The sequence below is a fragment of the Columba livia genome, chromosome 15 (genome assembly GCF_036013475.1).
Source record: "Columba livia isolate bColLiv1 breed racing homer chromosome 15, bColLiv1.pat.W.v2, whole genome shotgun sequence".
Lineage (NCBI taxonomy): Eukaryota > Metazoa > Chordata > Aves > Columbiformes > Columbidae > Columba > Columba livia.
The window spans coordinates 14,129,150-14,149,833 of NC_088616.1; the positions used below are offsets into that span (position 1 = coordinate 14,129,150).

Below are 20,684 nucleotides of genomic sequence, written 5' to 3' on the forward strand. Positions count from 1 at the left end.
TCTGTCACTCAAAAGCAGCCAAGCAATTACAGGGTATTTTCTCTTTCATATATAATTTTATTTCTGGTTATAGAAACAAATGCTAAGAGGAGAAGCAACATTCCCCAACCACATACATCAAATTAAGGTAACAGAACAGTTAAAACAAATGAAAAAAAAAAAAAATAGTAGAAATTTAAAACTTTGTTATAGCTTTAAAATATTAACGTTCTTGATACATTAGAAATCACATTCAGACCTCAAATCACTTAAAAAAAAAATGTATGGCTCCATATTAAAAAAAACAAAACAAAACAAAAAAACCAGCACAAAACCACTGTATGTCATTGGATGTGGAAATGTCAAGTCCTGCTCCTCAGACGCTTGGATTTGCCGTCTCCTCCGGCGAGCTGCAGCCCAGGAAGCGAAGCAGCGCGGCCCCGCGGGCAGGTAGAGGAGATGAGCGTCACATCCACTGCCCCGGACAGAGCGTTTCCCCCCTTGGGATCCACGCCTGCTTTTCGGAAAGCACTGATCACGAAAACAAGTCACGAAAAATACAAAATACTTTTGATGTCAGATGTAAAAGAACCACGAAAACCGAGAACATCTGGCTGGAGGTGCCTTGTACAGGCAACGCCAGGAACTGAAATGCAAGCATGGCTTTAGTTCCCCCATCCATCCCCATTTAAATTAAGTGCCAAATTTAGGTGAAAGGGGTAAAGCTCCCCCGGATCTCTGCAGAAAAAAACCACTTTGTTGAGCCACTGAGGTATTGCTGGTCCTCATCTCACCGTGGCCTTCCCCTAAGGACCCAGCGGGGATGCAAACGGGCAGAACAGGGGGAGCCTCAGATTTTTCTATATATATATATTTTTAAAGCAAATATTCAGAGTCGGATCTGAATTTCCAGCTTTACCATCCATTGCTCATATACAGCTTCTGATTTATCCCTAAACACCTTTTTAACAGTCCTTTGGCTAACAGTCCTTTAGATAGCTACAGAATCCTAAAATGCTCTTTTTGGCTCTGCGGAGTTCGGCTGCCAGGCTGGACAAGGCCAGTCTCATCGCAGCACAAACCCAGAACAATATACAGCGTCGTAAGATTTGTGTATTTTAAAGCCGTTCTGTTTTCCATATCAGTATATTTGAATGAGATTTTTTGTTTTTTACATTCTCTGCTTTCTCTTCCATTAAAACAAAAAGATCTTACAAACGACAACACTCTGGTTCCTTCCCTCCACTTCGAGTCCATTTGGGTGAGAAGGAAGAAAAAGGAAAGTGAGTTTACAGCAATTAATTTGCTACAGAGCAAACTTGCCTACATAGCAGCCCGTCCACCCAAAGAGTGGCACATACATCAGCAGAACGTGAGGATGTTCTGCACCAGGCTTTTAGCAGCAAAACAGTGAAAAAGAAGGAAAACTCACTTGTTTTTGCTCCATTTAAATCTCATTTTTCTTCCATGAACAGACATTTCCCCTCAACATTGCCCTTAGCTTTAAGGAAGGCTGTTTCAGACTGATATAGGTGAAACTGAGGTGGGGTAGGATGAGGACAGAAAGGTCCAGATCATGGCAAAGGTGCATCACCCAGCTTGGCAGCAGACATGAAGAAATAACTCAATACTAGGGGAAGGCTGGTTTTCACAAGGGCTGTTTTCTGCTGAGGATGAAAGCTCTTTTCTTCCACTCCTCCTATTCTGGTTATGCTTCTTAGCACCAATCCTCTCCTCCCTTCAGCATCAAAGCCTGACCACCAGACAGTGAGCGGAAAGCGCGGTGAAGCATTCACCCACGTCCTACAGAAAAAGGAGTTTCTAACCTGAAAGAGCAGTGAGGGTTAGGAAGCCAAGTATCACCTGCTTTTAAGATTCATTGTCAAAAGGCTCAAGTGGGTCAAACCACAAACTTCTGTGAATTCAGTGATCCTTGTGGAGTTAAACCACGACCGAAATGTGGCCGGATTGGTAAAACTGACTCCTGGTGAATGGGAACATTAGAAAAACTCTTATGTGTTTGTTTTTAAGGGGATGTATACACCTCACACCCCATGAAGACATAGAAGTATCTCAAAAGGAGAATAATCCCACTACGGAGGAAAAGAAACTATTTCATATTGCCCCTGTGTTAGCTCAGCCACCTGACAGACAGACAGGGAGCAATTCCTCAACCTCACAGCATCCTCATGGGCTCTCCATTCATTTCCTCTGTTAGAAATAAGGTCCTATTACTTACAGACCAGAACTCCCTGATACCGCATCTAGAGATAATTTGAGCCAAGAAAGGTTTCCAGCTTTCATTAGTGCCATTTGGGGGATTTTTCTTGCCAGAAAAGCAGCACGGGCCAGGGCTGCGGAAAGCACGACGAAGACAGAAGCAAAGAAAGTACCAAGTCACCTCTTCTGCTCTGCGAGAGGAAGGAAAACAATCATCAAAGTAAAGCTGCTTCTACCAGCTGCCCGTATTTGTTAAAAATACAGGTACATCGCTCTTTAGAATCAGTGCCTGGTGCAGGAATTTACCAACATACTGTATAAAAGTCTGTGTAAAGTACCTTTGAAGAGAAATGAATAGTCATGGACCATTTATATATCTATATTTACACACGCACTCACACACACATTAATAAATATAAATTTTATGTTTACACAGATCTAATTTAATATTCTCTGAAAAAAAAATATTTAAAGGGTTTTTCTTCCTTAGCTGCCACTCATGAATTGTCAATTGTTTCTTCTGCCTTGAGAGCGAAGGGGTAGACTTGGTACAAATACCCTCAGGCTCTGAAACTTAAAGTGACACGTAAGGAGAGGACCAGCCATACATTCCGAAGGGTTTTAATTCAGTGTTGGTAAATTGAAAAGGTATCAAAAGAATTCTCTGAACATATAAATACAAAGGTTAAAAGTCGATTAAAAATTTGGAATTTAAATATAGTGCTCCAAGAAAAACGAGTTATTTTTCAAAATGTCTTGCTCAGGCCAAAGTAAAACGCTGACTGTGGTTATTACTGCCCTGTGAAAGACAACCTAAGAGAGAAAGCCCACCATCACAGCTAGGCATTTTCCACTCATTATTACAGATGCATATATCCACACCTATATGCACAAAGACACGTGCTGTCCTGCAAATAACCCACCTAGCAGAGAGTTTGCTGAGCTATTATAACTAATCGCAGCCAAACCAGCCGCCAGGCAGCTGCAGAGAGAGGTTGGTCCAGCCTAAGTCACAGCTACGGTTTGGTCAGGTCCAGACTGAAATGCAAGGCGGCATCAATTCCCACTCCCATCAGTTCCAGCAACTCAGATGACCCTGTAGTGTAACTGTTTTCTGCAGCACAGCTGGCTCCACTGTCAGCTACACTTCCCGACAGTAGTGTTTGCTATGGTAGTAGTAGCAGCTTTGGCATAATTTTTCGCCCAGAAGGAAACAAGAAGTTACAAGACTGACCAATCTGTTGGATAACTGCAACCTAACGCACAGATTCTCACCAGATGCAGACCTTCAAGTAATGGCATTCAATTAGGAGTTGGATTAAAGAACTGCGGAGCTGACAGAAATAACTACGAATCGAGGGGAAAAGCTGCGATGGGGAGCAGAAACCGGAGCTGCCCAAGAGACTGGCTGGCAGCATTTGCAAAATCAAAAGCTCAGCGTGCAGAAAAGGCAAAATGATGAAGCTAGTCATGGTCCTTTGGAGGTTCATTTCTAATGCCCAACTTCACTAGCAGCAGGACTTCAAAACCTGAAAGATTTTGCATCGAGGATGAAATCCATGCTAAGCTCCATACTGGATCAAAAGTATTGTTTGAGACTGTAAAGCACAGGTATTTTTAAAAGTGATCAGGATCCTTCAGCAGTGCATCCTGTTCAAAAAGCTACAAGCCCAATCTGGCACCCTTCCTTGGAAGAGAGGGATGAGACTGTTGCATACGTACAAATGCAATCCAGAGTGTTTCTGGTTCCCTTTGTGACTCTTGGTTCTCACACTGTATGCAGAGCAGCCGAGGGTGAGCCAGCCGTGCATCTTGCAGCAAAGCAGATCAAACAAATACTGGGCTGTACTTGCAAAAGGTTATAGGAAAGCGATTCTTCTTCCACTCCATCGTTACCCTGTATCTAGAGCACTGTCTCTGGTTTTGAGCTCCCCAGTATAAGACAGAGACCTTCTGCAGCAATTGCACCTGATACCCCGAGGGCTTGAGCACATGATGTACAAGAAGAGATCAAGACAATCAGGTTGGTTCAGCCTTCAGGAAAAAAAAAAAGGCAAAAGGGGAAAAAAACTCTTAGTGGTATCTTCAACTACGTGTTTGGAAGATGCAGAGGAGGCAGAGCGAGGCTCTTCTCAGAGGTGTGACGTGACACGACAAAAGGCAACGAACACGTGCAGCTGTGTGGGAAATACTTCTCAGATATGTGAGAGACGTTTTCACCTTGTGGGTGGTCAGAGTGGACCAGGGACCAGAGTTTTGTGGAGCCTCCGCCTTTGGAGACATTAAAAGCTGGGCAAGGACGTGGCAATATGATCTGTTTGCACCTGCTCTGAGGAAGAGGTTGTAGCAGAGGCCTCCAAAAGCCTGGGTTCTTTCAACCCAATTTATTCTACATCTCTACACTGCTACAACTGGCTAATGGCAGAGACAACAAACTGACAGATGTGACCTTCCCTAATACTGCAGTTTTATGTGATCTACGTTTATCAGCAATAAACTATGATTTATAAGTCATAGTTTAAACCTGAGAAACAAAGATGAAACAACCAACCAGTTGGAATTTAATCCTTCAATACAATCAGCTTGAAGATGCAGCTTTTCATCCTCTATAGAAAGATACAGAATTATTGCTAAATTAAATCCTTGTCATCCAAGATCCCCATATTTCAGTTTCTCCTTTCACCCTACGTTTTGACATTAATCTACACACTAGTGCACACCAGAGCGATACCAGATATCTCACTGGGAAACCTCCTTGCTAACACAGATGAAAAGTTCAATTCAACATCCCCAGTGGTCAGTGCAAGGTGCTCCACACCACATGGTACGAAAGCTCAGGTCAGATGCTCTCACTTGCTTAGATATTAGTCCCTCACCTTCTGTGCTTCAAGTTTTATTTTACTGTTGGCATTTCCCTACTGAAAAAGGGGGAAAAAACATGGAAGTTAACTCTGAATTAAGTCAGTACACAAGACAGATGCATAAAATACACAAAACCAAGTTTCCTCCCCTCCCAAACCTGACACTAGACTGTGACACTGATTGCAGAAGCATTGTAAAGGCTTCAACTCTTATTTCACTATTTATTTCCTCTTCCAAAGCCTTAATGTGTCTCTGAAAACACTTTCCTGAATACGTTGTGCCCAACAGTAGCATGCCTACAACACAGCATGAAAATTAAATACAGGGTGACCAAATTGACCTTTCTCAATCTGCTCTGGAGTCCCAAGTATCCCACTGGTACTGTCATCCTCGAGTCCTTGGGCAAAACTTAATGCAAGATGCTGTTTCTGTCAGTGAATAAAAATGACTGGATATGGTACAGAGGACACCGTTAATAGTCTGGGGGAGGGAGGAATATGGGAAAAAAAAAGGAGTTGAAAAGAATATATGAGCTAATCACAATCTTTAATTCTGTGCTCAGCACCATGTTGTGTTATCACTAAATCAGATTAAATATATCGCACTGTAAAAAGCTTCCTATCACAAGAGCCAAGGTCAAGACAAAACAATAACTAAGGGATTCCAGTGGAAAAAACAACAAGAACAACCACATTCAGCTCTTGCAAACTGAGGCAACAAAAGTTGCTATAAACTGACTACTATCAAAGTCAAATTAGTTTTTGTCATTGCCTAGGATGGAGAGCAGGGAAAAAGAAAAATCAATAGGCGGCGGTGAACAGTGAATTCACAGATAAGAAGTCAGTTTTAAAGTCTTTCCAGGTCTAACTTCTATCAGGTTAAATATGAAACAAGGCTGGACTTTTGTTACACAGACAGCAGAAGATGCAGTGAAGCCCCCTACTCCTCTCGCCCTCAAACCTCCCTCAGTTAATAAAACTGAGGACAAGATGCAACTTTTTAGACAAAAAACAAGTTAGTTGATCCATTTAAAAACAATCCAAGTACTGCATGTAACCGGTAATGTAATGTTTTCTTTCTAGTTGAAGGCTTAATTCTACTATCACATTAATTTTCATTCCTCTGCAGTGCTCAAAACAAAGTCTGGGGAGTCAGGACTGATACGGAAAAAGAGCAATAGCGTCTTCCAGACTGAGCAGCGTGTTGAAAGAATTCATCTGGAGGCCTGAAACAAGATGTCCCCACCTCATGTGTTCCAGATAAGGAGTACATTTTTCCACAGCTCTCTACAGGATTTAGTAAGAAGTTATTTTGCCTAGTATCAGGCAATGATATAGGCAATGTATAGGCAAACCTATTAAAAATATATTGTCAAGTGGCACGGCTGCTTCCTCCAGCAGCAGGGGGATGCAGCAGACTCATAAAGCAAAAATCCTCCGACAGGATGATCTGCAAAGTTCCAGACACCTCAAGCAGAATGGGTGAATATTTGCGTATCCCTCAACCAGCAGGCACTGTGAGCCACAAAAGAGAATGTATTATTCTAAATACTGAGGAGGCAGATCTATACACGCAACCTGAGGACAGACTTTTAAGAGGTATCGATAAAGCAGCAACTGGTGTATGAAAACACCGCGATTCAGACGATGTCACCCTATGGTGCTGGACCAGTCTACAGAAGTTTAGGACCTAGTTATTTAGACTTTCTAACAGAAAAAGCAGCTGTAAAGAAAAATCCACAAAACATTAGCAGCTTTACATTCTGAACGGTATTCTGGTGGTTGCTCATCTTGTGCTGACTCACCCGACGTACTGGAAACCCAAAGACTCCTCTGCTCCAGGACAGCTCCTGGCCTCGGGGCTGTTTGAAGGCTGTGCCTCTATCTAAAGCAGCGCTCACCCAACCGTAACGATGCATCACAAACTACGCTGCACTCTCACTCGTGCGTTCTTCCTGGAAGCCCATTTCATTGAATTCTGGCTCTGAAAAGGCTACAGAAAGCAGAGCTAATCCAGGTGCTCCTCAACCTTCCTAGCAGGAAAAGTGACAGTGGGAGGCTGACCTGCTTCAATTTGTGGTTTGTGACAATCCTCCTTCACAAAATCTTTTCAAAATACTAAAATCCAACCTAATAACTTGTCACTAAAGGCACACACCTCAACGATGAAAGCCTAGCTGTAGATAAATGAACTGTCCTGAACGCTTCGCGTGCCTCTCACTGCCGAGTCTAACTGCGAATCAGGAGACCAAGAAATTCTTCTCTCAGAAATATCTCTCGCGAAACAATTGGCTTGAGAATAAAACACGGCTGAGTTTTATTCAAGCGGTGAGACTTGGCTGTTGAATAGGATTTGGCAAAGAGAAAGGAAATCTAGAAGGGAAGAAGTGATGCCAGCTGTTACCTTGTGGATTTCCTCCCTCTCCCCAAATTCCAGCAGATGTTGAACTGTTGTGCCTGACCCCTAAACCTTGCAGACGTAACGACAATATCATTCACTGCACATCGGGGAAATCTTTTTGCAACGTATTTATGCAGTGGGCTTGCCTCTCTGCTCTGCAAAAGCATTGTCACACTGTACAACAGTAACCTGACAATAAATCAGTAGAGGTTGGGGGATAACCTACCAGAGACATATTCCATTCCTGCTAAATCTCTTTTGCCGTTACCAAAGCCATAATGTTTTCTAAATTAAAAGCTCTCTGCTGTGCTGCCAGAAGATGTTAGCCAAGGGGATCGCAAACAGGCATAAAACCAAAAGGGTTAGCTGGAGGGTACATGGGTTGATTTATTTTTGCCAGTCACAAGGTGTCACACACGCCCACCGCGCCGTGTGGCTGAAGTGACTCAAATCCACTTCACTCATAAGATGTACTTGTAGTACATGAAGAGCCTGGAATTTAGTTCAAATAAAAGCCTCCTCCTACTGGCCAACCCCAGTGGTCCCCAAGGGAGGAGAGATGGGAGAGGGAGCCGGGCAATGAAAGGAAACCTCCACACTCCTTTTGGAAAACCTGTTTAAGACCCCCAGTGACTTTTGCCACATGGAAAACACAACTTCTCTTTTGCCTTGGTCTCCCCACACGTACAGAATTTGTATTCAACACCGTATGAACTCGGCTGCCTCTCACCCCAGCTCTCAGCAGCTGTGCTGAGCCACAGCACAGGGTCAGTGACAACTCCCACCCAGTCCTGGCCTCCTCACCACCATCCATCTAGTTGAGGACGCCGGTCCCAACGGGAGGCAACGGCAGATCGTTTTAGTGCAGAAGACCAACCAATATTTTCTTGAGTTGACAAGAGACAGTGGCAATGTCTTCACCTACAGTGCTATTTTGAACAAAACCTGTTGCTCCAGCACAGGATGCAATCAATTGAACGCACGCAGAACCTTTTGGAGACACCCTTCCCCATGTGATCCTCAGATACTTCGGCTGTTGTCCAGAGCAAGTGATGAATAATTGTAAGAAAACATTGAAGGTACAAAACCCTTTGTTTTTAATATCTTTACAGGAACCAAATTAATACAGTTCCTCTGTCATCTTATTCTCCCTCAGAGGGAATGGAGAGAAATTGCATCTGGAAATCCAGGTGGTTGAGCCCTGTAACTCTTCCTCCTGAATTCCCACATAAATAAACATTCGTTCATATCCAGAATTTTTCTGTTTCTTTTCTTTTTCTTTTTTTAATCATTTGCCTTTTTCTTTAAGCTTGGTACCATGCTTCTTTAATGCTGTTTTTGTGAGATACTGCACCCATCTTTCAGCATTCGATTGCCTTAGGTGGCCTTTTTAAAATGGTCCTATGGTTCAAAGCTCTGAGAAGTACAGTATTAAGGCATAGAAAATGAGGAGTTTTCTTTCCAGGGAGCAGATTGTATTTGTGTTACATTCCTTTAGATGCTGAACTGCAAATCCCATCCCCTTGGAGCCAAAAGGGGACAGGAGAGTTAAAAAAATATCCCAGCAGTCATACAATCAGTTGTCTGTATGTTTTTTGAATCTTATTAAAAAAAAAAAAAAGGAAAATGTATCCCATAGGTAAAGACAGAACAGAGTTCCAGGTATGGGTTCTTGGGAGGGGTTTTCCATTCTTTTTGGCACCTTGTGATTCTAACAGCTGTTGGCCTCCCAGTTAAAAATCTGACTTTAAAAAAGGGCTCCTTATTGGCTATATTTTGAACTGTTACAGTTGTGGTTTGTTTTCTTTGAAAGCTGCTTTAGGGGCTGCTGCCATCCCATGCCCACCCCGCATCACTCCAGCTCCTCCCACCGGTTCTTCATTCACTGGTGGCCTGTCCTTGTGGCACCGTAGATGTGATGACTCCAGTTTGGGCTGGGACTGCTCCGCTGGACTCTTCTATCCGGGGTCTTTTGACTTCGGGTTCGCTGGAAGCGGCTGCTGCCGGCTCTTCGGTCCCGGTCTCACACACCCGGCTGACTACGACAGGAGTGGACGAGCTGGCCTGGGCTGCAAGAAGCTGCAATGGGTTTGTAAGAGCTGGGAAAAGGACGAGAGAAAGAATGAGAATTAATGTGATGAAGTACCACGAGTGTTTGCTATTCCAGAAAACAAGAAAACAAAACACCACAGTCAAATGCGACAGCTGGCACATATTCAAGTGGTGTTTTCAAGTCCATTTTGTAAGGCTTGCTAGCCTTGTCTCTCTCCCCTCAATTTCAGCCTTGTGCAAGTTTACCAAACTGGTAATAACTCCTTTCACAGAAGAGCTTTTTTCTTCCTACCTGTTGTCAAACAAGGCATTGCCAGCTTAGTGTTCATCTCTGATGTTAAAATTACAGCAGACCTCCTCTTTGAGAGGTAATTCTCTGGCCACCTACAACCAGAACTTCTTGCAAGCAACAACGTCCGTGTGCTGTGCCTTCAGTTTAGAGAGCTCTCTTTAGCCCTGCCTGCACAGTAAGAACGGCCAGTCTGTTGGGAAACCAGATTACAATCCAAATATTGAGTGTACTGACATCTCATTTTTAAAAGGAGGCAGGGAAAAAAGCTTACCCCAGACAACCAAATGCATTCCCATCAGAACTTGGATCGGAATGTAGGAATTTCTGGCTCCCAATCTTGTATTCTAGTACTGACAAAAGCTCTCTCCCTCCAATTAATAAAAGTGGCGAGATAAAAGACAATTTAAGTAGCAACCCTCCGTAAAAATGTCTACAATTCCTAGTTCCAGACAGAGAATGTGCTTACACACTGGCTTTGGCACACAACACTGCCTGGAAAACAAAACACATTCAGTTGTTGGACTCTGCATCAATCGGAGAGGCAGCCAAAGGGGACTCAGGAGACAGGACATCCTCTGCCCTCCAGACTGATTTGCAAGGGATGGAATGACAGAACATTAGTGGTGTGTTCACTGCTAAACGCATCAAAAATGAAGCCTTAGGATAAATAAACAAAGAAAACAGAACAAAGGCCCTCAAAGCCCAGCAACTTCCACCAAGGCATGGGAAGGAGCCTGTAGAGTATCAAAAGGATAAAGGAATAAAATAGGGCAAGGACAAGGGCAGTCGCCAGTTACAGTTCCGAGACCTAGAGAACCCCAACCATGCAGCTGAAGAGAAGTTAACTTTGTTCAGTCAAGAGACTCAGACTTTGTTTTGTGAACCAGAAAATTCACTACCACTTACAAAAAAACCCAGATGCAACTGGAGTATTTTCCAGGTTGATTAGAGAGCTAGAAAAATTTTGGTGAGATTAGAACACCTTAACATAAAAATGTTAGGTAAAAAGCTGATTCTACATTAGACAAACACTGCTGCTGGTTAGCAGCAACTCCACCTATCTGATCTATTTAATATCTGAATATTTCACTTGCATAAAAACCTTATTGCTATCAAGATTCTTGCAATTCAGGTGACTCTGCACATAGACATGGTAGATAACTTTGTAGAAAATTCCTGCTTTGCTTCATGAAAGCCAACAAAATCCTACCAGTGCCCTTCATTTCCAAGTCCCTGTAAGCAGCAGCCTGGGACAGCAGAGGTGCTTAGCATCTAAGTGAAAAGGGCACTAAGAAACCTGCATTTTCCATCCCCAGTCATCATCCTTAACTGGATAAAACCAGGAGTACTGACCGAGCAACAGGAGGAGGCTGCCAAGATGTAGCTAGTATGGGATTTTAAAAATCAGGCTTGACAAATGATGAGAACACATCCTGTATATAAAACATCCTGCATTCATTCACCTGATGAAATAGATCTTATTTCTCTCAGGCTCTAAAACCTTAAAATGGGAAAGTATGTTATTTTCTTAATCCTCTGTGGAGTCATATTTTAGAAGATGTAAAAAGCACCACAGAAATTTTATTATTTGGCATGCTGAAAGCAAAGGCTGTTTGTCAGAAGAAAACAAATGAAAACAGGCTCTACACAAGAATCTCTAATGCTTTCAACAAGTAAACCTGAAAAGGTAGAGAGTGTAAGTAGTAATAAATGCATAGCCAAGGACAAAGGAAAGACACTGGACTTTTCAGACGCAACAGTAGGCAGCAAAACTATTCCAGTGGAGCACAGGTGGACAGAAGGATATCTACCACTGACATCTACAGCTACAGAAGTTGAAGAACTGACAACTTAGGAATTAGACACAGGGAATAACTTGTATAGCTTAGAAGAGAAAACCCTTACAGCTTTACAGTCTAACTGCTAAGTTCAGAGAGTGATCAAGCACCAGAGAGGGATGGAAGCGGAGCGTACCGTAAGCACTGCCGGTGATGCTGTTGGTGGGGACAGCGTGTTTCCCGTTCTGGGTGACTGCCCGCACGGGGAGCTGGTGCTGCCCGATGGTCACCGGAGCTGCCTGCTGCAGGATGGTGACTGTCTGTCCTGGAACACCCTGCGCCATCTGACTGGCGACTGTCTGAATGACACGGCTGGCTGTAGGTATCGTGGCGAACGCGATCGTCGGCTTTTCATCCATGCCTGCTTAAGAGTAGAACAGACAACAACCGTTTACCATCCTTAGGAACAGGCTTTATTCTCATTAACGTGACAAACACCCCAGGGCTCAGCACCACAAAGTCACTTGCTTTTGACATGTCCTACAAGGTTTACAGAGTGGGAACAGAAATCACGGCTTCTCAAGCTGAGGCAGCTTAATCACAGAAGTATATTTGGGCTCCAAGGAGCTGTGAATATTCCTAGAGGCCTAATACTGTGCAAAGTGACTGCAACTCTTTAAGCAGGATCAGACTTTACACACACACTTTCTGCAGGCTGATTCATGCAGTGGAGTCAGCTCTTAAAAGGTAATGGTTTAATGGTTCACTCATCCCACTCATTAGGGGAAAAACACTGCAGTCAGGGATGTGAGAGTAGGGAAGATCAGTCCCTCCGAAATGCTTATTTTGAAGCACATCAGAAAGTACGGGATGAATACTGGAAAACACTAAAATATTCTCTATTGCACGCATACTCTATCAATACTAAGAACATTTTTCTTACAGCACAAAACACTCAGAAAAAAAAAATATTATAAACTTGACTCTTTGTCCTAAAAAAGCCCATCTCCTTCATTGGCACGCTCTAGCTGTGATATGGACAGCAGTCACTGCAAATCTCATAGCTTACTTTCTAATTACAGGCAAATTGGCCTGACTCTCAATACCACACAGCAGGAGAAGGCATTAGCATCTTAAACAATGCCTGAAGCCAAAAGTCTGCAACAGCTTGCTGTCAGGCCCGCACGTAGGTTGATTTAAAAGGAGGTCCTCCCACAATTGCAAGCTTCTGCCAGCTATGGAAGTACGGGAAGAAACCATGAGGGAGGAACAAAAATTAAAAAGAGGGCTGAGCTCCTCAATAGAAATAGGTGGCTGAGGGCTCTCAAACAGTAATCTCACTTCCCAGGATAAATAAGGGTCAATTAAGCCGGTTGGTAACAGCTACAGGACAGGCTTCCACTGGACACACAGGAGAGGAGAGTCATGCTCCTCTTTCAGGAGCTCTTTGGGTCTCAAAGCAGAGAAGGAAGGCAGGAAAAACAAACTCATTAGTCCTGTAGGAAGAAAAGAGTTCTCCCATTTTAACATTAAAAAAAAAGGAGTGAGACACAAGCACTGAGGCTTTGCAGAGGCAGGTTGATGGGAGGAGGAGAGTGAAAGGCAGGGAAAGCTGGGAGGTGATGAAGGAAAAATGGAGCAACAAGGAAAAACAAAGGGAAGGTAGAGACTAGAAAAGGGTATGAGTGGGAATAAGAGAGGGACAAGGAATAAGAGAGGGACAAGTAGGGAAAGAATATATGACAGCAAGAACTAGTGAATGAAAGAAGGGAGCAGGTGACAGACAGGCAGCTGCAACTGTTGGTATTCCAGGAACATGTATGGGATTCTGACAGGAATTTCTAGAGAATGCATGTGAAACTCAAGCAAGATAACCAGTGCTGAACTAAAAACGCCAGTGGTCCTGCTGCTGCAGTAGGAGAAGGTCTTTGTGATTTTCTTCTTTCCCTCAGAGAAGCACCAATGCCCCACTGCCCATACAAAAGCAATCAGAGCAACCAGTCACACACCCATTCTGTAGCACTAAGCCCTTCTGAAACGGTGAGCAGCCAAGGTGGTGTCGAGATCACAGCAAGAAAACATTTAACTCACTAAATCCTCCAAGGCTGGAATTTCCAGCTTAGGGAAAAAAAAAAGAGGCCTTTGTTGTGACTGGTTTTGGAAGACGCTTTAATGGAGCCCTGCCTGCACTTCCAGAAGCACACGCTTTTCTCTAGGAACTCAGGCCTGTGGAAGAGGAGGGCTCAATCATTCATTTACAAGACCATCCTGAAGCAGAGTTTCAGCCTTTCCCAGGCCAACTCTTTTGGCTAGAAGAAGAAGCGCACACTTCCACAGCACATCCAGCTGACCACTACGCAGGTGTAATATTGATATTTGGGATAATATAAATATTTAAAGCACTGCATGTCTTCTAAGCCTCCAAAGTCTGTTAGATTTGTTCCCCACAGGAGGCAAGCGACCACAGTTGTCCTGCTCTTTGGTGGAGACATCAAATGGACGAGCTCTTACTTGGTTGAAGTTTCACCTGGAGAAGCATCTCCTATTGAGGCCTAAGCATGCAGTGACTGAAACAGTATTTGACCACCCACCCCCAAGCTTATTAGAGGAACAAAATGCTACCTCGATGGTCACCAGCTAAGTCCAACACTGCTCCTGCAGCTTCATGAGCTCCCCCTGCTGTGCCCTGATTTGTGAGGATGTATCCGTTCGCAGAGTTTGCAGAGGAGGTCACAACTCGGACCATTGTAACAGTGGGAGCTTGTTGAACGACGTGAATTGCATGACATGAAGGCTGTTGGGAAGTCACTATTGATGCTGGCATGTACGCGACTGGTTTTGCCACCAGGGTAGATGGTCGGGGAGGAACAGCCATAATCACTGGCTGGGCACTGACTGGAGATCCTAAGCAGAAAAGAGAAGCATGCATTAATAAGAGAGGTAAAAAGGCCTCTCATTTCACCTATGCACTTCTAGTTGGCCATACTCAGTCCTTTAGCACTGGCAGGAGTGGTGGTACAGAGCAAAAATAAGGCTTCAAAACTACCACCTTCAATCTTCTCTTTCCTACCTTACAAAAATGTTTATTGCCACCTGAGCACATTTCTGTGAACAAAACCCAAAATAAGCACAAAAAAACACCCCTGAAGCTTTACTTAATGAGCTTTGTGTTCCAATTTCAACCAGGAACACCCCATACATCGGGCCAGTTCCAGCACAGCTGCCAAGCAGATCCTTACTAGTGCTTAACAAATTACCAAAGCCCTGGCCAGAGTACTACAGAGCTCTGTGTAGCGAAGGTGATCTTATCCAGAAGGCTGGTAAATCAGTGTGAGTGAGTTATGCACTGCCATGGTTACTCTGCTGTCAGTTCTTTCGAGCCACCTAATTCAAGGTTAGCTCATGGGCTTCTATGCATTCCTTTATGTCCTGTCCCCCTATCCAAAGACTACTAAGAAAAATGGTCTGATGTTGCATATGCATCACCAGTCTCCAAAAACAAAGTGGAAGGAGAGACCCAGATCCTCCTGTAACACACCAGAAGAAACACTCCTGTGCTGAACTTGGTGCAACTGAACAGTCACCCTCTACGAAACAAGAGCTACTCACCAGGTGCGCTCTGTGAATACCGATACTCTGGAACCGAGGCTAACTTTGACCCAAAATCGTGATCATGTGGAATGGGTGAGCCCTCCCGTGACAGGCACTCTGGAGTCTGTAGGCCACTAGAGTGAGGGGACAGCAGGCCAGGGTGAGTCGGGGAGGCAGGAGCACTCCTGGAAAACCAGAACAGTGTTGGTAAGCGTAGATGCATTTCAACCACAAGACAGCAGCAGAGAACAGGAGTTACCTCCACACAGGCTCCTCTAGGAGAAGTACAGCCTTTCTTCCACAGTACCCGCTATAGTCTTGCTTAGGAAGACTTGAAAGGTACACAGTAACCTCACAAATGCTTTAGCACCAAACACTGTCATATTATTCCTTGCTGAAGGAAACTGGACCCTTGAGATTACGCTTCACATTTCATTTTAAGATCCACTGCTGACAGAGAAGCTGGAAGTGCCTCATGTTCACATCAGTTTTATAATTTCAGGCCATTCTCAAAGGATCTTTGTCAGTGTTTGCTAGTGACAGGGAGAGGAAGAAAGAGGCAGTGCAGATGCAAGTGTCTGGCCCCACATATGCTTGTAGAGCAGCTGCTCCCTCTTTTCCCTGATGCCTCTCTGTCCCAACCACTTGGTTCCTCCACCTCTGGTCCCATGTGGCCACCAAACATGACAAATAAAACATTTCCCTAATGACAAACAATATAGAGCAGTTGATCAGCTGAAAGCCTCTTCTCCTGTTTACCCCTATTTTAACACGAAGAAAAGAAATGAGGTGTGGGAAGAATGTTACATTAAATTGCTCCAGCTCATGTTGAACTGCAAGTCTTATCCTCACAGCTTCAGGGCTCAGAAAAGCTGTCACTGCACACAGGTCCCCTTCTGCAGTTACACAGAACACCCCTCCCATCGCTTCACTGCTGACAACCGTGATTAACCCGATCTTCCCTATAGGAAAGTGTTTTAAATACCACAAAAGTTATCCCCACTATGATCTAAGCCACATCTAAACACAGCTTTCCTGAAATGAGAGATTGGCACCTGAAAACACTTACTTCAGTGATAACTGCTTTGAATTTCTTTGAAATGATGCCAAAACAGATATGTTATTTGATGCATTTTTGTAGTTCGGTTCCGGATTTTTTTTTTGGTAAACACTTAAGACGTCAGAATGATTTTCAGATTATGCCTCAGGACTATCTAACTGCATCAGCTCTCAAACTATGAACAGGAGTAAAGTTTGCTCACTGTATTTCAGGAGAAGCTTTTGCTTGTTTTCTTTGTAATGAGTTTGGTACAGAGGACAGAGGAAGTTGAAGTTACCTGGAGGACAGAGGCCCAAAAGGTGTTCGGAAGCAGGACACTCCTCTTTGCCTTCGTTTTCTAAACGCTTGCTCTACTAGCTTGGCTTCAGAGGCAGGGTCAATTCGCCAAAAGGAGCCCTTTCCAGGCTCCTCCTGGGAGCGCGGGACTTTAATAAAGTAGCGGTTCAAGGAGAGGTTGTGCCGAATGGAATTCTGCAGGAAGCAGAGGAATGAGATGATTATTTTGCCACGAGGAAGCGTAGAACAAAGACGAATGGGTTTCACCCCACAGCTTGGAGAAAATAAAATTCACACAGTGTTGAAGAGAGAAACAAGGCACTGAACTCACGCAGCTCCAAAGCCACAGGAGAACTGCAAGAGAAAACCTGGGGGAATGTGTCAGAGGTTCTGCTAACCACGCTGAAAGATGGGTTTGCTTGGTACTACACCATCACTTAAATACATCTGGAGCCAGGCACTGCAGTGACTTTTTTGTGGAAAGCAATAAAAGCAGAGCTTTTGCTGAGTCAGGGGGAAATGGGTATAAAACCACATCAGAACTCTCGCAAAAGACAGACTTTATTCTAGGCAAGCGGAAAGAATTGCCTGAGCCTGTGCTAACTGCTTACCTGCCAAACGATCACCGGGGTGCCCAAACATGCCCTAAAGGGCGCTGCATCTCATGGTAATCGTAAAGCAAGCCAGCAAACTTGCCCTCAGACAGCTGTCTCTGAGAAGAATCCATTATTTATGTGGCACCAGTCTAGCACGGTATGGCTCTCTAGATGTTGACAAGGCTAATTATCCTTTTCATTGCAAAAGCTCAGCTCTGAGCATAGCACTGTGTTTTGGGCTAGGAGAAAGGCTCAATAAGCCCAGGTGTGCACAAGCTCGTTCCTTTTCCACTCTCAAAACAAAACAAGAGCTTTTGTAGCAGCTTTAGATGAGCTCTTCAAAAGCAAAGCCTTACGATGCCACTGGTAGAGGAGGGGAAAAGGCAACTTCAGCCTCCACTGAAAAGCAGCTCTCTTTGAAGCAGGATGCAGCAACTGGTTCGCAAAGCACAACTCGGCCGAGCAGGTTAAGGCAGGAAGTGAATTCCACAATTAATTAGAACTGCAGGGAAAAGCCAGGGAGGCAGAAATGTGTGTTTCCAACTGTACTCAAAGTGCACCAAGCAGTACTGCTCCTGCCAGTTGAACACAATGAAATGAGCAGCTGCAAGACTTTTTCCAGCTGTATTAGTGTATTATATTCAAATGACAACACCCATTTCAGAGGTGCGATGCCAAGAAAAAGTCTGAAAGCAGGTGGAGCTGAGGTTTCTGGAAATTTGAAATCAGCCCTCAAGTGAACATTTAAGCCTGATTTAGCATCTGTTAACTACACATTCAAACTCCCCTACAAAGCTGGTCAGATTTCCTTCAATATCACAAGGAAGGTAAAGACTCAAAGTTCCCCAAGTTCCCATTCTGAGATTCAAAACTTGCAAACTGCAACTTAGGCAACACAACTGACATATGTGGAAAACAAAACATCTGTGGTGGTTTAAAGTATTACTATGCTTAAAAACTGGGACTTTAGTTTTAGGCTGGATGTTTTCTGCTGGGACTGGTCATGCCAAACAAAGACAAGGTGAAGGTTTGAGTAGGAGTCGGGCAAGTATTTGGGCAGAGGAGTGAGTGACAGCAAGCATGTGGATCAATAAAGATGAACAAAAATGAAAGGGTTTCAGAAACCAGACCAATGGTAACACACATTGCCCTAGAAAGTATTGAAAAAAACCTAATCACCCACAGACAAACTAGTCAGCTTATGTTTAACAAATTCACTATGGGAATAAGGAGCTGCATTCCCAGCACCTTAAACCTTAAATAAATGCATTTCAAAGCAGATAAGCCCTGTCAAAGTAGTTTAAAGCCTTGTCAGTGTCAAGAACTCACCTGCCAGCCTTTGTCAGCAGTCCTGTAATATGGATAATGCTTGGTAATGTGGGCATAGATCCCACTTAGTGTTAATTGCCTGTCCTGTGCTGAAGATATAGCCTGGACAATTAGCTGAGCATAAGAATAGGGCGGCTTGGATTCATCCTAAGGAGGAAAAACAAACAGAAATTTAGTCACTAACAAAGAATTTCTACTCTAGAGTGTACTAACAACCCAAACTGAAAGAGCACATTGAGCTGTAGTTTCACAAATGCTAAGAGAGCCTCAGGGGCAACTAAGAGCAGCATCACCCTCTTCCCTTTCACTCTTGTTTTAGACCATCACATCCCAATTTAGCACAAGCATTTCTGACAATCAGGACTATAAGACTGAACCAGATCGATGTACCTCCTTTCCTCTCCCCACAAACACACACAAAGAAGCTAACTTTAATCTGGTTCCATTCACCACTGAATTTACCACATGTGCTTACACCAGCACAGGAAAAAGATTCAGTACAAGCAATTGGAAGCAAATGGTTTGAGGGTGTAGGGTACGTTCACTGCTTTTAGTGAAACTACAGCCTTCAACTCTGCCCAGCTACAACTGCATTTTGTGAGAAAGGCTTCATGCACGTACGCTACCAGCTTTCCTCCCAGCAACAAGCCCAATATGAAACTTGATCTTGTCCCTTCCCTCTCCAGCAGGATTTGTTTCATTCTAGGAACTTTAATTTGTTTGCCAGATCTCATATTCCCAGCTCTTCGTATTACTCCATCAGGAACAGCCCTTCATGTCTCAAGGGAGAATTCAATCTACAAAAAAAAAGCCACCTAGTATTGTGCTTCTCCACCCAATCCCAAATCAGGTGGTTTTGGATCTAGACCTTTAACTTTGATCTGAAGATCAACTCACCAAAATCGAATCTGATCATTATAACTATGTTATTTTTCAATCTAAACTCCACTTACTACTCTCCTCGTTTAACGCTTGCTTGACAGGCCTTTGTATTTGTTTTAAAGTCAGACTGCAGATTTCTCATGGCAAGGATCTGGTTTCTTCCCCTGCTTTCCCTTTCTCCAACTGTGTTTTGCAAAATACCGTTCATTAAGAGGAGAAAAAAGGATTCTGAATTTTAACGTGCTGCTTCTTTATGGATTCTTGATTTATCAAACCAGCAGCAAAATTCTTCTCTTAACCCTTTCAATGAACGACTTGAATACATTTTGGGCAGCTAAGCAAGCAGATTAATCATCTACCACTAATGAGACGCTGGTTTGGAGACTTGGTCTCAAAACCCTGGAGGATACTGTACACAGCGCCCTTATGGCCAGGGTGTTCTTAGAACCTTTTAAACTATATCCAGCACTGGCAACAAACTGCCAGGTCTTAATAAGCCTCCCAAAGAGCACTGCTGGGTAAGTAATGTTTCTGTGAACCTTTGGGCTGTCCCCGCCAGATGCATCTGCCTGCTGTTCTGATGCTGCTTTTGCGGCAAACTCTGCTGCCAGCTGCAGATCCGAGGTAATGTTGTGAACAAAACGATATCCTGAGGATCCAGCACCACGCGGACTGGCCGGGCAGGAGTTGGGAACACTGGAGAGACAAAAAAGAAAACACAGTTATTCGCTACTTCATTTACTAACAAGACACGTATTTCTTACTCTCTAAGGCACAGTAAAGCTCCCAGGTCACTGAGAAGCAGATATGCGCTGGACTTATTTTTGCCCTTGTGGTTTATCCAAAGACCAGACAGACAGAGGAGAAAAAAATGTCAGAGATAAAACTGGAATTTCTACAAAACCCTGACACACCCACACACTTTCTGCAACCACAAGACAGCAGAGTCTCTGAGTATTAAACAACTCCTCTGTGTTTAGACAAGCACTTAAACCAACGAGCGACTTAGAACAACATACGCTGTATCAGGGATGAATACTTCGATAAATAAGTAGCTTGCTATTATAACTTGTGAATGGACAACACGCCACTCTCCTTAAAACACAGGCAATACTTAATCAATGATTTTAACAGATATGGGATATGTTCTTTTACAATATCATAGTTAAAGCACCCAGTCCCTGTCTAACACCACTGCAAAAGCTTCAGAAGATGGTGTCCTGACCAGTGTCACCCAGCTAGGGACAGGGACATCCTTACTCACCAGCACACAAAGGCAGCTAACAAAGGGAGCTGCAGGCACTAATATACTAATACACCACAGACAGTAGTTCACTCTGCTTTGGCTAGCAGGGAGAAAAGACATT

At 43.7% G+C, this 20,684-nt stretch overlaps 1 protein-coding gene across 2 annotated transcripts in view; it reads right to left on the reverse strand.

Moving 5' to 3' along the window:
• Nucleotides 1-36: 36 nt before the first annotated feature.
• FOXK1 (forkhead box K1) overlaps nucleotides 37-20,684 on the reverse strand; it is a 56,984-nt gene continuing 36,336 nt past the window's right edge. Inside the window, exons 3-9 of one of the 2 annotated variants that reach the window (XM_065031424.1) lie at nucleotides 19,857-20,013; nucleotides 18,436-18,582; nucleotides 16,512-16,705; nucleotides 15,193-15,359; nucleotides 14,206-14,487; nucleotides 11,780-12,007; nucleotides 37-9,560 (exon numbers count right to left, since the gene is read on the reverse strand). In XM_065031424.1, the coding sequence (XP_064887496.1) occupies nucleotides 9,340-9,560; nucleotides 11,780-12,007; nucleotides 14,206-14,487; nucleotides 15,193-15,359; nucleotides 16,512-16,705; nucleotides 18,436-18,582; nucleotides 19,857-20,013 (1,396 nt within the window). In that variant the 3' untranslated portion in view covers nucleotides 37-9,339. The remainder of the gene's footprint in view (nucleotides 9,561-11,779; nucleotides 12,008-14,205; nucleotides 14,488-15,192; nucleotides 15,360-16,511; nucleotides 16,706-18,435; nucleotides 18,583-19,856; nucleotides 20,014-20,684) is intronic. The other variant, XM_065031425.1, reaches the window with a different exon arrangement.